This window comes from Choristoneura fumiferana, chromosome 12, assembly GCF_025370935.1.
Source record: "Choristoneura fumiferana chromosome 12, NRCan_CFum_1, whole genome shotgun sequence".
In the NCBI taxonomy this organism is placed as follows: domain Eukaryota; kingdom Metazoa; phylum Arthropoda; class Insecta; order Lepidoptera; family Tortricidae; genus Choristoneura; species Choristoneura fumiferana.
This window is the reverse complement of record NC_133483.1, coordinates 18,874,952-18,891,125: the sequence shown is the minus strand read 5'-3', so window position 1 is coordinate 18,891,125 and position 16,174 is coordinate 18,874,952. Positions and strand designations below refer to the sequence as shown.

At 40.5% G+C, this 16,174-nt stretch overlaps 1 protein-coding gene across 4 annotated transcripts in view; it reads right to left on the bottom strand.

Annotated features, from left to right (window-relative positions):
* Positions 1-15,767, bottom strand: part of Tet (Ten-Eleven Translocation (TET) family protein) — a 139,594-nt gene extending 123,827 nt beyond the window's left edge. For all 4 annotated transcript variants that reach the window (XM_074095655.1, XM_074095657.1, XM_074095656.1 and 1 more), the window contains exons 1-2: positions 15,597-15,767; positions 3,670-5,456 (exon numbers count right to left, since the gene is read on the bottom strand). In XM_074095655.1, the coding sequence (XP_073951756.1) occupies positions 3,670-4,800 (1,131 nt within the window). In that variant the 5' untranslated portion in view covers positions 4,801-5,456; positions 15,597-15,767. The remainder of the gene's footprint in view (positions 1-3,669; positions 5,457-15,596) is intronic.
* Between the last annotated feature and the right edge of the window lie 407 nt (positions 15,768-16,174).

Genomic DNA, 16,174 nt, shown 5'->3' with positions numbered 1-16,174 from the left:
AAATACGAAATCCTTAGAAAAATATTACTTAATTTTTTCGTAATGGTCTTGGCCGGTTTTTTTGTTATTTTGTAATTGTTTAGATAAACGGCACCACACACAAAGAACATTGGCGTATGCGAACGATATGCGAAGATGCAATTGAATGTAGCACGCTCCGCGCGGAAAACCTCTTGAGGTATCCCATCTTAGGCCTCTAGGTTGGCAACGCATCTGCAATACCCCTGGTGTTGCAGGTGTTTATGGGCGGTGGTGATCTCTTACCATCAGGAGACCCACTTGCTTGTTTGCCACCCAGTCAAATAAAAAAATATAACCATATTACCTATGAGATGCAGCTTTTATCCCAAAAACTTTTTTTTAAACTCTTAAATTCCGTGGAGCACACATTCTGCTGATAAAGAAACTACTTAGTTTACATAATGATAAGTTAGCGTTACTTGATTACACTAATAATTACTATTATTTTTAAAGGGTGTCAAGTAATCATTCAATTCAAGACTAATTTCGTCCCCCATTGCGCACCCTTTTAACAAGTCATCTCATGTAATTAAGCCGGTATTAAAATTAAAATTCACTTATCGCTTGCATCACTCATGATCTAGTTTAGGACAGTTGAGTGCGCACGGCTACGTTGAGTGCGAATTTATGAATATAGCGGTTGGAATTACACTTCCATTACTACATGTCAATTTTGCGTTAATTTTTTTTTCATTAAATTATCTAATATCTACGTATAAAAAAAGACTGCACATTTTTTGTATTTATTTCATAGAGTTAGGTACATGTTAATTTATAATTTATTAAACTGGAACCTTTTGATATTTTTTTGTTTTTAGAAATATTGCTTCAATGTGTCCATGAACTACAATATTTATTTTGGAGATACTTCGTTGCTATCTGTTTCCAAAATTATTTAACAGCGGATAGCAAAAAAAAAAAGTTTGAATGGGGCTTTGTTCGTGACATTTAACAAGTTTTATTGCAGTTCATTGAGAACTTCCGCAAAAAGACGGCTGATCAATCACTTATTTAAATTTTTAATTTATCTGTCAACTGTAATATTTGTCATGTCTAAGGCTGCATTTCCACCAGAGACAAGCGAGCATGCGTTACGAGGAATCCAAATGCCTCATTTACCTGTCCTCGCTCCACTCAGCTTTTTTTTTATTCGACTGGATGGCAAAAGCAAGTGGGTCTCCTGGTAAGAGATCACCACCAGGGGTATTGTATTGCAGATGCGTTGCCAACCTAGAGGCCTAAGATGGGATACCTCAAGTGCCAGTAATTTCACCGGCTGTCTTATATACTCTCCACGCCGAAACACAACAGTGCAAGCACTGCTGCTTCACGGCAGGATTAGTGAGCATGATGGTGGTAGCAATCTGAGCGGACCTTGCACAAGGTCCTACCACCTTCAAAAGGAGGATAGGTTAAGAATTAAGCTTTTCTATTGGTTTATGTCAAATACATTCCTCGCAACACATCTAATCTCTGGTGGAAACGCAGCCTTAGGCTGGATCTTAGCAGCAGGGCTACTACGAAACTCGAAGTTCGTCTCGTGCGGTCCCTCTGACACTTATACTGTATAATACGAGAGCGAGAGGGACGGTACGATACGAATTTTGAGTTTCGTAATAGCCCTGCAGTAGCAGTACCTAGTATTAAATAAGTTTTTCATCACACTTGCTCGTAAACAGTGTCATAACATGCAGGCTACCTTGGTTGCAACCCCCCAAATAAAACCCTCGCCCTTAATGTGCTTGCCATGAAACCCGTGGTCGGTAAATGAGTCATTGCCCGTACTAATTTTCTTGTCATGAAGCCCAAGGTTACAAATATCTCTCGTTCGTAATTCCTTATTTACCGCCCTTAAGACACAATGTACTATAAAGTACTTCCCCAACCTAATTATTTATCTAAGCACTTGGCCGTGCTTAAAAAATATTAGGTATCCGTGAGGCTTCCGTTTCAAGTTCACCAACCTAACCTAACATCTGAATAGACGCAAAAAGCACGAACGAAGCGATAATTGTCTTCTTTTCGCAGCTGTAAAACGTGTTCTTTATAGGAATAGGAAACGCTGACATTTCTAAGGAATGCCGTCTAGAACTAGAAGACACATCTGTAGTATTACAACGAGAAACACCGTGTAAAACTACACTTATTTAATGAAACTCATGTTAATTACGAAGATATTATTAATAGAATAAGAGCATAGCTGTTTCCCGCGACTTTGATCGATTCCATTTATCGTTTTCCCATGGGAAATTATGTAAACCGGGATCAAAAGTAAATTATCTGTATGGCAAATTTCATCCAAATCCGTTGAGCTGATTTTGCGGGATGGAGTAACAAACATTCAAACTTTCACAATTCTAATACCTACAAGTAAGAATAATTTTACTAATGATATAAATTTAAAAGATTGCTTATGTCCTACGGCTGACATGATGATGATGATGATAAACTATTTGATTCTAACTAAACTGAATAAAAAGTATGAACCAAATTTAAAGATCCAATCTACGGGTAAATTATATTGTTGATTAAATTTAGAACCGTAATGGAATAATTATCGAATAACTAACTAATACTTAGTTCCTAACAAATTATATTAAACTTTATCCCAACATCTTTTGCAGGTGGTAGGACCTTGTGCAAGGTCCGCCCGGATTGCTACCACCATCTTGCTCGCTAATCCTGCCGTGAAGCAGCAGTGCTTGCACTGTTGTGCTTCGGCGTGGAGAGTAAGACAGCCGGTGAAATTACTGGCACTTGAGGTATTCCATCTTAGGCCTCTAGGTTGGCAACGCATCTCAATACCCCTGGCGTTGCAGATGTTTATGGGTGGTGGTGATCTCTTAGCATTAGGAGACCCACTTGCTCGTTTGCCATCCAATCGAATAAAAAAAAACACTACTAGTTTACTAAACCTACAATGTCATCGAAAATTGAAAAAAGTTGATTCGAAAAGTCAATTTCGTCATATCGATATTGAAGTCAGTTTGACACCCTGTCACTCTGCGATACGATACGCAACGGAGATAAGAGGCAAGGTGCTAACGCCCGCTTCCACGGCAATATAATTAAAGCACACGGCTCTGCGCAGCTCAAAACTGCCTCCTAATTGCACTCGCCTCAATGGGGCTCATAAAATCTTCTAAGCAGGACACGCGTAAATCGCCCCACTTTAATTTGTGTTTTAAACGAGAGAAGAAGTTAATTTATTGGCGCAGCCGAATCGGCTAACTATTAAATTTATAGCCGCGAAGACAGAGAGTTCGGCCATTCCGAAACTCGGAACAGAGAATAAAAACTGCTCCCCGAATAATAAAAGGTGGAATTACGGCGAAACTTTCTCTTTTTCGGGAACTCTCGAATATCCACTTTCAACGCCGTGTAGTCAGATGAAATTCTGAGAATTCTAATATCTTTCGTCGAATATTCAGTCGGCTTTTCGCTATTCCCCGGCGGCTTGTTTACGCAATTCGCCAATTCGTGGAAAGAGACATTAGTTGTCGTACTTGATTTTTCCACATATAAATATAATTTGTTTTGAACTATCACCCTATTTATAGACTACAATGAAGCTTAATGTTTTTTTTATCGCAGTTTGTCGATCAGAGTTCTTTGATAAGCAAATTCTTGAAAGGGGCATGGACTTACCTGTTTTTCTGAGGAGATGTCATCTAGTTCCATCGGCCCGGTGTTCATGGGCGGCGCGCCGTGCATGGGCGACTTGAAGCCAGCCGTCGAGGACACGGCCGCGACCTGGCCGCTGCTTTCAGACCCCATCTCCATGTTAGACCCATCCGACTCAGAGCTATTCGCTCGCATTTTCCGCCTCTCTTTCTTTCTAAAGTCCGATCTCGTCGGCGACGACCCGCTCCCGAAACCGTTCTTCTTCTCGTACCCACTGTCTATCAACATTGGATTCTGGAAGTTACTGTGGTGCAGCCCGTTCGGAGTATACTTTTCCTGAAGCGACTTCATGTCGAAGGGTTCGTTTTTCAATACGTGCACCACGGTCGGGCTCTGAATGTTCTGGAGTAAGCTCCCGTTTTGATGGAGAATTGTTCCATTCTGATGTAAGATGCCATTTTGAGTCGGGAAAGCGTTTATCGTGGCGATATTTGGTTGGTACAGCTGTATGTGCCGATCGTCGATGTAGGCTTGGCCGGCAGGGGCCAGTTCCCTCGCTTGGAGCGGCGCGGGAACGATAGGGTAACTCCTGGCGTTCACCGCCGTCAGAGTGTGGAATGTAGTCGCGTTAACTGGAGATAGGGTTGTCAGCGTGGTGGATAGCGGCGTGACCTGCGCTAGGGTCGTGAGGTGCGCGGGTGACGCCGGCGTCGTGAGCTGCGTCAGCTGCGTCAGCTGGCTCGGGCTCGCGCTCGGCGTGGGGCTCGCGGTCACCGGGACCGGCGTCACGCTCGGCAGCCCCGTCTCCGGTATAACAGTGGTCTCGGGGAAGGTCTGGAACTGACTCTGGAACGATGGCAGCTTGTTCAGCGGCTGCAGCGTCACGGACTGGTAGTCCAGCGGTGAGGAGAAGCCGGCGCGGAGGATCGCGTCCTTGGCGCCGACGGTGATGGGCATGGACTCCCAGGGGCGGTACTGCGCCTGGCTCGCGATGACGGAGACGGCGTCGCCGGCACGCTCGTAGTACTCCCAGCCGGGCTCGAGCAGCCGCGCGTCCAGTATACGCTGCTCGTTCTCGGCCATCTCGCCCACGAAGGTCGAGAAGGGCGGCAGGTGCGCCTCCGCGCCGCCCTCGCTCCGCAGCGCTTCGCTCATGGCGCCCGCCCTCGCCACCTCATCCTCACCCTCTTACACTTAACACTTACAGTTTTTTACAAAAATAAGCTCTTTCTACTAACTCCCTATGAACACTCGCTGCACTGGAACTTGATATTTGTACTTGAAAGTTAATTGGTTAAAGTCCGTCTAAATAGCACTTAGATTACGATTATACGGCACACTGGTTTACACTACACTAATCACAATATCTCTCGTTAATCGCTAACAAATATATTATGTAGAAAAAATCCTCGGGAGGCAGTTACTGTTTGAGTTTACATACACGTCCTAAAGCTACGGTTCTTTTATAAAATCTTTGGCTGACTTTTAGAAAATGCTCGTCGACTGTTAACGCGTGATAAAATATTTTGTGCACTCGTTTAACGATTTCTATTATTTTGGAACGTTTTAAATACTGGTCGTTGATAGATTATTTCGCTCGTACGGAGGCTTCTTATTGTAAATACCGACCGCTTCAGACTTAAATTAATTTGTACTGTGGGAGTTAGCGTATACTATTTACGGTTTATCGTTAAAAGGTTTTAAAAAATAGTGCTTATATTTAGATTTTAGAAACGAAAGATATGACTGGAGGCTTTGGTTTGTGGGAGTCGTTTGGTTGGCGCGGCGCTAGCCGGGCGGCTTGCACCAGTCTGAAACAAGAGAAAACGATACATTAGTTAAAAATAATTAGTAAGACACCATATTTAAAAAGGAAAGCCGTGAATAACAGGCTAACTCAACTCTAAGCCCTAAATGTGGGACTAAATATACCCCGCCTTCCGTCTTACCGAAAGTAAGTAGAAGCTGCATGCTCAGCTGGTGTAGTCTTAGTTAGGTACAGATAAGATCTTAGTTAGTTAAATCTTCTACTTGCTGAATGAAATTACTGTTTAGGTTGTTACTTATCTTAAATTTATTTTGTAAATATTTTGCATTTTATCACTATTTAGAGTTAAAAAAAAACAAGTTTAATAAGATGTGAAGGTACTTAACAAACAAAAACCTATCCTGTATCTAATACACACCACACCATACTACGCCATTCCTTTGACGCAAAAAACAAAAGCGTAGCGATTAAAAAGAAGAAAAAGGAGCGGCGAAATTAAATTCGGCTTATTTTACGCGCAAATTTGAAATAAGAAAAGGAACCAAGTTATGGGTTGGCGCGGACATGTTTACGGCGCGCGGCGCGGCTGCGCGGCGTTTTGGCGCGAATCGATGGCGGCCGAATTTTCGATTGTTATTGTGAATTTCTATCGCCTTTGCTTCGACAATTCCGCGAGGATTTGCGTAAGTTCTTTGGTTGAATAAATACGCTAACGTTTTGATTACGCCGATAAATTAGAATAAAAAGTGAGTTCGACTACACGCTTTAGATGAACGGTGTGGAGAGTATGAATAAGAACTTGTCAAATTAAGGATCGTAAATAAATAGCTAGAAGATTACAGATTGTGTATTAAACGGTTTCTGAAGACTGAGGGACGTTGACTCCGACCCTTTTAATTTGACTAGTCGCTGCCTGTAATTTTGTCTGCATCCTGTCCTGTGTGACTTTCACACCTTGTCGGGGTGAAAAATAACCTATGTTAATCAGGAATGGTGTAACTATTAGTGAAATATTTTTTAGTACCAGCATGGTAATACTTGAGATTACATCTTACATACAAACAAAATATTATCTATAGTTCTTTCTTGTACCCCTTTTAGTATTAGTATAACATAAACCTGGCCCTAAGCGAAACGAAAAAGCGTGGAGGCAATCGTTAGCACGCAACGAGGTCAACTTGAGACGTCACGGGGTATCTAGTAATGGCAGTGAACATTTGTGATAGATACAGGATACGGTATTCACGGATACAGACGACGACACAGATAATGATACCAATTTCCATTGTGAAGAGCTGGAAATTTGTATATGCATTTGCACTTGTGTAGAGGTTGTATATCGTTAAGTAAGCGATACACAGTGACTCTTTCTTTGTATGTCACGGAATAAGAATGATCACGGAGAAAATTTTGAAGGTACTTAATAGCACAGAATAAGTTATAGTACCTACAAGTACAGAAGGTTCTCTCTTTTGATGTTGACGAAAGCCGCCATTTTATATGCCTACGTAATTTTTATTAGCAAAATCACCGCGCACCACCAAGCAACATTGAACTCTAGTGCTGCGCGCGAAGGTCGTTATTATTCAGCACCAACGTTTTGGTATAGGATAGGGTTGTGTAGCAATAAAAAAATAATACTCACATATAACTTAAGAGTAAATTCGGACAAATACTTAGTTTTCTAGCATTTTAAAATTGACGCGCCTACGATCTCCGACGGTCACAATTATAATACGGTATTTGACTATTTTATTATTATTATTATTGTATGTTTTATAAACTAATAATTAACAATGCCTGTTATCAAATAGAGAAACAATTTTTAAGCAACCTTTACAAATAACAAAGTTATAAAGGTGTGAAATTCAAGATTAGAAAGAGAAAGACATACTGACGTCACATGCCAGTACCGCCATACTTGTTGCATAGAGAAAAACGTTTGAGAAAGAGACAGGTATACAGATTTTTCAAAAAATCACTATACATCCAATTTTCAACCGATTTAAATTTTATCTTCGCATAATACTATCTGTATATCAATATTTTCAGAATAATATTAAGATATGGCAAATTAAGGAGTTGTCAAATACCGTATTGTACAAGGTCGCGTGCCAAATGCGTCGTCGGCTGCCTCAAAGGTTTTGTACGCCCGCAGTGGGCATTGGTAAATCGCTAATTACCTATCTGTTCTTTTGTCGCACTCGCACTTAATATGGTTTCGAACAGAATTGGGTTAGTTAGTGTAATGTTATGTACAGAATATGAATATATAAATAAAATAAATATGAATGCAATATTTTTTTGCACTCATCGTGAACCAATTTCACGAAAATCACACAGCTACACGTAGCATTACGCGACGCAACTAGTTCAAGCGAGAGACTGCGAGCGTGCGTGCCGGGCGGTGATCATAGCCCTAGTGAGTTAACCCACGCCGGCGTGGGGTGTTTTGATACTTACAGAATCTTACCTATATCGCGGAGTGCGCCGCGCCTGGTAATAGGAAATAGCGTTATCGTGTCAGAATGATCATTACCAGGCAACAACACTGGAGCACTGAAGAAAATTAATAAAAATAATCACTCATATCCAGTTACTATACTACTTATTACTAAAATACAAGAAGACAGGTAGTACTCCCCAAAGATAGGCTTAGGCAAAGATACCACACAGCAACGCGAAAAATAAGAATTAGAAAACTTGACCGCTACAAAAATAGTAGAAATGATAAAGAATACTTCTGCTCAATTTTACTGCCAGACCAGACCAGACGAAGCGAGCCAAGCCGTTGGTAGAATTTTGCTAAAATATAAACAAAACGGTTTAACAACAACGAGTATCTAAGTAATTCTAAACTGTAACCTGTGACCGGAAAAGGGACAGTCACAAATATTTAAGTAAATGCGTCACTTTGAACAAAAACAAGTCTTCCCCAAACCTCCAATCAAAACAACGGTAACGAAGTTTAAATAGATTAACAGCGCTATATTAAATTCACGAACCTGTTAATGAAATTCACGAGTCCGCGACCGTGTGTGGCCAACGCGCCCGAATTCAGGAGTCCGGGTTATGACAGAATACCAAACACTTCGGGGATACTCAAATTAGCCGGTTTACAAAGAGTAAACAAACTATTTTTAGAGCTCGTAGCCTCATAGTAAAGCTCCACTATTTCGGCTCTACTATTTTAAGTCAACTATTTTTGAAATGGCTGTTTTAAACTGTAACGATCGAGATAATATACGACAGTTTTGAATACAATACTAACATTTACACTCTTTGTTTAAAATGCGTAAAAAATCTCAAAATAAACAATAAATTCCGTTTGAATGAACTTCTAAATTTAAGCGTTCTATAAAACGATAAGTTCTAAATTTAAAATACTCTATTATTGGCATTCTATTGGTTATTTTCAACCAATCAGATCTATTCACGTTTTTCTAAATTTAAACGAGGAATGCTTTCATTGATAGCCTGTCGTTGACATTGTCGAAGGATTATTTTTATGACTGAACGTTACAGCTAAATCGGAATTTGTATTTTACTGTCTTATTTGGGCGTTTTTAGTTGTGTAGATTAATATTAACTCTCTTGGCGACTGATCAAAAGAAATATCTGCTTTTCCCGGAAAAGTAAATCGTAACGTACCTACTCCCCCTTCACATTAACAACTTTTACCTTTAAAATGCTTTAATCAGACGAGTAATAATCATGCAAATTTTGACAGCGAAATATCAAAATTAAAAATGTCACTGGCTTTTTTTTCGCAATCGCATTACCGCATTTCAGCCGACGTCTTTTTATGCAGTTCGTAAGCAGCCAGTCCTAAATAGAATAATAATAAAAACGACTCCAAATTCAAGTTAAAGAAAATATTCAGCGAACGATCGCGTCAAACTGCGACTGCGATCAAAACGCTCCGTCTAGTAATCACAAGGCAGAACTCTTTGTAGATGCGCACAAAGAGCGAACGAGAAAAAAAGATTAAAAGCTCACTCCAAACGAAACGCAGCTCGCAATCCGTGTGTGAGCGCGCTTACTTCGTTGATTCTCGCGTGTGTGTAAGTTTATTCGTCTGTTCTTCGCGCGTGTGAGTGTCGCGAGGGTGTGTGCGTGGGCACGATAGTATCTGGGTCTCGGTTGTCAAGGGCGACCGTACAACCGCTTGCAGCGAAAGCATTGCGCTTTCAGCTTTGCGTCGTAATTACACGGCTTATTTTTAGAGTCGGATGTTGTCGCTTTTTTGTGCAGGCGCTGTTTAGACGATCGCGATCCTTGTAAGTTGTAAACTTGAAATCGCGCCCTTGATTTCGGTTTATGAGGCTGATTCGAATTTCAAATACGGTTTGGTTGACACGAACTCTGTCACGTCTTTGAAATGTCGTATCTGTATCGAATCGACAAGACTGCAAATGCAAAAAACGAAACCTTACTTGAAACCGAAAAAAATGCGAAAATATCGCGTCACAGTATCCAGACTTTGTGGTAGGTAAAAAACACTATAGCCGATAATACCAGCTATGATAAAAATATTATCCTGGGTTTAAAATTATATGAACTTCTTATGTACACAACCATTGCAATTCTTGGGACAATAACAACGGCTATTCAAAACCTTATGTTGAGCAATATTTATCCACAAAAGACGAAACTAAATCTAGAACCAATGTGACCTATACAAAATGACAGAGGGTATAAACTAAATAAAAGTATAATATCATCCACATAAACATCAACGCAAACCATGCCTGACAACGGCACGCAATTCAACGCGTTTATTCAGCAACAATGCAACGTGCAAGGGGCGAAAAAATCGATAGTGTTTAGTTTGAATTTTCGACCGATTGTGCTTGTAGAGGTTCCTGGTTACGGATTGAAATTATAAATATGATGATGCAATTTCGCTTCTAATATCGGTTTATTACTTATTTTCATTAGGTTCAAAACTCTCAAATAATCGTTTTTCGTACCTGTAATTATTACTACCATAATTTTTGATATATGTTTTTAGAAAAAATGCCATTGGTTTTTTAACTTTACTGAAAAACTTCCACACGTTCAGATCACAAAGAGCTTTCTTAAAAAACGGGACGAAATTGTTCAAATATTCCATAGCCTCAATTCAAATCTTCACTTCAAGTGCTTCGAAAACTTTAATATCAGATCGTACTATTTGATCAACCTTCACAAAGCAGGCTTCCGGCGCGGGCGCCGGATACTGATAAATCGTATCCTGAGATCATTCGCTGATAATCACTGATAAGCAGTCATCATGTTTTTCAACACGTAAGGTCAGTTGTCAAATAAAACCAAGCGTGAATCTAGACTTCATACTTAGTAATAAATTGTCAAAAGGGGAGGCACGTGCGTCGATTGTTGCTGCACTGCGAGTCCTTTCCTGACTCGTACGGTATGAGTAACGCACAAATGAAATGGGAGTAGCAAATGAAGAAGAGAGAAAAGGATAAGAGCTAATCATCGAACTCACATGGGCGAGACCTTTATCCAGCCGTGTACTGATACAAGCTTATAATGATGAAACGAAGCAAGAAGCTTCAAACATAAAAGTTTTCAAAGAGCCATAAGATGACGATGATGGTTAACGTCCAACTGTACAAAGGACTTTTGAAGTGGGGACTTTAGTCTAACCTATAATCAATACGGATTGGAGGATTTATCTATCAAATTATTTGAAAATTGTAAAAAAAAAGGTTGATGAAAATCGGGTCGAATGGAAAATAATTGGAGATGATCCAAGTATAAGGTTGCATAACAAGAACTACTAAGGGAAGAAGCCAAGATAAAATTACTTAAGAATAAAATTTGTATCAATTCCTATGTAAAGTTTTATTCAAGTACATTATAGTTAAAGTAAATGCAGTAATCGGGAAAGGCAAAATATATTAAAAGACATAAAATATTCACACGAAGTGACAAAACCATAACTCAAATTTAAATATCAAGCAATAGAACACAACACAAATAAGACATTAACAGAAAGATGGAGTATAAAAGTAATTAAGCGATAGCATATAATGCAGTGCAGCTTACATTTTTATTAATAAATCATAATCGTACTAAAATAAAGAATTTGAGTTGATTTCAAAAGAGCCGAATGGTTGATAGAACTTTCTCACAGTTCCTTCATACATTCTGCGTAATCACACAGGATACGCGCATCAGCCTGATTGCTGGGCTGGTGCGGCTTCAGAGCCCGACGGTGTTATTTGTACCATATCAAACACGTGACATTTAGAACAAAGTACTGTAATATTGTGTTAGTAAGAGCTTCATTTGAGATTCTACAGCGTAAAATTGCGTTGCATTTGAGACAGTAACTATGTACGAATTGGATGAATTGAAAATGTTTAAGTGAACTGGATGAATGCGCTTTTACACCAAATAGTCCAATATTTGAAGTAGGTCAGAAAAAATATTCTACACATAACACTTCATTAAAAACAACAGACAACCATACCACACCTCAATAAAACCACGAAGCTACGGCTTTGAGTCGTGACGCAACTCCAAAAACAATAAAAACAAAGGACTACACTAAGGTTAGTCCACAATTTGATAAGCCGCGATTCTCTCGATATAGAGTTACGTCGCATCCCATTCAGACGCCATTGAATAGCGCCGCAGATGTGGCGTTTTTTCACCACCATCTTTCCCACACTACCACTTTTTCTGATGCCTCAAAACTATTACAAGCATACCTTCCCGCCAACCAACGAAATGCTGAGCGAGTTCAAGCTTTAAAGCTGGAGAAACAGGAATTCAGACCCCTAGCTTGAACTGCAAACTAAAGTAAGCGCAACGCACTTTTGTAAACATTTTTTGTGCACACGTCTGTCTTTGCTATCGGATGCGACATCGGAAATTGAGCGTTTTTTGTACTTACACCTATGAGATGGAATTGTTTGAAGGAAGTCGCATATTACAGTGACTGTATGATTTAGTATTGTTTCCTCTCGAAACTGTAGCAGGATCAACTTTCCTTTGGAACTTATGGGCTTTACTTAGCGACAAAAAGTATGATCGATTTATTGTTGGGTTTAATAGTCCTCGTAAGTTAGTGGCGAGTCAGGACGGGAAGGTATACACTATGTACTTCAAGAATAATGATGAATCCAGTTCAGTATTTTACATTTATCCTGTAATGTAATATATGGACAGACAAGTGGTTGCATGTTGCATCGGATATAAGACTGTGTCTGTGTGTGACTGTGACCCCAATAGAAAGTTCGGTATCTTGCCGAAAATCATCTCGATTTAGTGATAAGCTCAGTGTAGCAGAGTGCAAAAAGGGCTTCGGAAAAAGAAATTATCAATCAGTCTTGCTGCCAAAGTATATCTTTATTCAGAGCTAAAAATAGTTACTACTTAAAACCTCCACAAAAACTTTAATCCAAACATTCTCAAAATTCAAATTAGCTCAGCTAACAGCCTCAGTGCTTCCAATAAATTATGGTGTACGATTTATCCTTTCTAAACGTTCGACGCTCGCCAATCGCAGAGCGTTCACCGGCGCGACTCCCCCTACACACTTAGAATATCCTTCACAATTACATTTCTACCGAAACTTTTTCCTATGTTTGAACTTTCCCGAGACTAGAAAGCAAAAGTATACGATATACGTACATTATACCCTAAAGCTACAGTTATAGTTACTTTAAAAGTACATCTACCGACGTTATGAAAACTGAAAGCGTCTTTTCAGTTTGCTCTCAAGCAATAAGAAGGGGATTATCCTTCAAGAAAGTATGAATTAACTTAAGATATTACTTGTGGCAATATAGAATTGGGGGTAGGATGAAAAGCGCTTGAGACTTTGAAACAACATCGTATAAATACTTAGTCTACCTAAATTGAGGCGAGAGTTTGCTTTTGGAGTATAGTTATGGTTCAATTCGGATTCAAAAATATTTTTGGTTACCTGAAACGTTTTGATAATTCTTAAAAATGCCCATTGACCAAATGTGTTTTAAGTATCATGCAATCAGGCTCTTCCTTTTCACTGGGTACTCAGAGCAAGTGCAAGATTTGCACGATCACTAAGGTGCGCCGGACCTGCCATAGCTCAAAGATGACCAGCAAGCAATCCAAAAAACAGACTAGAAAAGAGACACTGCAACACTTCAACATGCACAGTTATATTATACACAGCCTAAGGTTCAATGTCATTTTTACGTCACATAAGTTAAGTGTCATCTATTTTTGTACTCAACTTGACTAATAAGAAATAACCTCCAGTATCCAGTATTCGTCGAATTTCCATTCTATACATGGTATTTTTGAAAATATCAAAAATGACAATGACTTTTTTGACGAAAATATTGCGCCGTACAGTTCATCAGCTTTCTCATAATCCGACGAAAGACGGAAATTTCCCAAAACTAGACCGCAGGAGGAAACATAACTCGTTTGTTCAACTAAAAAGGAAGCATGTGGCATTGCACAATCCAGCGCTCTGTACCAACAGTTAGCTCCGGCGAAATTGGCCAATTTGTTTATTTGTTTTCATTGGCCTCACTGAACTTGACTCCCCATTATCGCATTCACGGGAGGAAGGCGTATTATTTATTCGATTATTCCGTGGGACCGGGATCTTTGCAACTTCAAGTGCGATCGATCGTATGTTGCGAATCCGGATTGTCTTTACGTCATCCGAGCTCAAGTAACTACTCAAGTCTTCCTCGAGTTCTTTCTCCAGCGTTTAGTCAGTGACTACCATAGATCGGATAAAGATGTTTCTGCACATGAACTAAAGTCTAAACTTGAAAGTAATTCAATTGTTAAGATAGCCTAGGACTGCGTAACATTAATTTACAAAATTGGATGTTTAGTGTTTTTTTAAGATAGTAGACTCGGTTAGATGCTTTATCTACTATAATAAACACGTGGACTTAAAGAATTGGTGGGAATGCTAGTTTTTACGTCTAACTCTCTCTTTAGCAGCTTTGTAAAAATCTGGAGGAGGGAGTGAGGTCACCTTTAATCAGTTTGCACAATCCTAGTTTTGGTTGGTATTATTTACTAAACCCGTACGAAACCCAAACACTAAATCTATCGTCATCCGTCTCAATCGCTCTATTTATTTTCTCATATCTCAATAACTAAACTAGGTAGAGTATTTTTAATTCACATAGCTAAAGTTTGCAAGAACTTTCCTAATATCGCTTTCTCCACAAGTCAGTACGTAAAAGTTCCTATTTCCCCTATCGAAAAACTAGGGGATTCAATTGATCTTACACGATCTAGAGTATGGAATACAAAGCTAAGTCTTCTGAGTACCTATTTACTTAGCCGAATTTTACTTAGCGAACGAAATATACCTATTGCGCGTAAAGTTATACGGCACGTTGGAGCTTGTTCATGCATAGTTTTGTCTTAAAATAGACTGGTTCGAGAGCAACTTGCTAACCCTTAGAAACAAGCCTTTGCATCTTCTGTTGGTCTCATTTGGTACATCTCATTATCTTCGTCTTAACTGGAATGTCGCGCTGTATTAGGTTGTTTTATCTTAGATGCTCTTTTGCTCCTTGTTCTTAATATCTCTGCAAAAAGTAAAGATATGCCCCACTTGTATGAGTACAGTAAATAATAGTCTACACTACAGTTCCGAGATCTCCATACGCTATCTACTTTCAATTAGAACAGCGCGACACAGAAAATTTTCTTTCTAATTACTGCCGACAGAGTTCGACCAGTTTTAGGTATTTACCTCGTTGGAGGGTAGCACGTTTTGTAGTTATGTACTTGGCGTACATGTAGGTATAAGAACAAGGCTAATGCGTAGAATAAGCGGGGCGCTACAGTTCCTCGGAGATGGAAGGAGGTAAAGGGGATGAAACAAGAACGATTGGGGGGTGAAAGGGTTATTTACAGCGGCTCCATACTACTGCCGCATCGATAAAAATTGTCATTCTTCTCACTTTAAACCGGCGGTGCCAATTAAGGGCTAAATGACTGACATCATGCATCAGCCGATGCGTCATGCGACTGCTTGTCGCGATCGATTTGCGAAAGCACACAACGAAAGCTTCAGCGGAAGCACGCGAACGCGCACGGCCGCTTCACGCTTCACCGCCGCCAACTAAAACGCACAAAAAACCAGAAGCTTCCTCCACGGAAACAACACTGCCACTCGTAAGCTCGCACAAACTTTTCGTGGTACCTTCTCTCGTGGCTCGACCCATCCGCGTCCTTTTTTCTCGGCGCGCCGGCTGTAACACAAAACAGTTCGAAGGACGCGGAAAATAAACAAAAAGGGAATCTGAGTTCGCGATCGCGTCAGTTGCGTGTGTGGTCGCGCGTTTATTCTCGCGCGTGCTTGCGCGGCGCGGGCGAGCGGCGGACTGGCGCGGTCGGGCCGGGGGAGGTGCGCGGGAGGGGAGACGCAGCTGCCGCGCCGGCCAATGGCGGCGGGTCACGTGACGCGCACCCCGCGCGGACGCTTGTTTACAAATAATAATAATACGCGCGCTACAGCTACGCGCTACGAGCTACGCACAGCTGTCGCTGCATTTGGCGGGATTCGACGGCAGAGCTTCGATCTGTTTACGGAGCTTTCGTTCTATCGAGCGGTGCTTACCGCGCGGTGTTTACCAGCATTTCCTTAACCTAAAAAGGGTTTGTAATGAAATTATCCCGCTATAACCTGGGGTGACATCATCCCTATCGGCGACAGGTTGACGTTTCCGATTGTTTCGCGATGCAAGGTGCGAGAGGGTGCTCCCCTCTGGTACTGAGGTG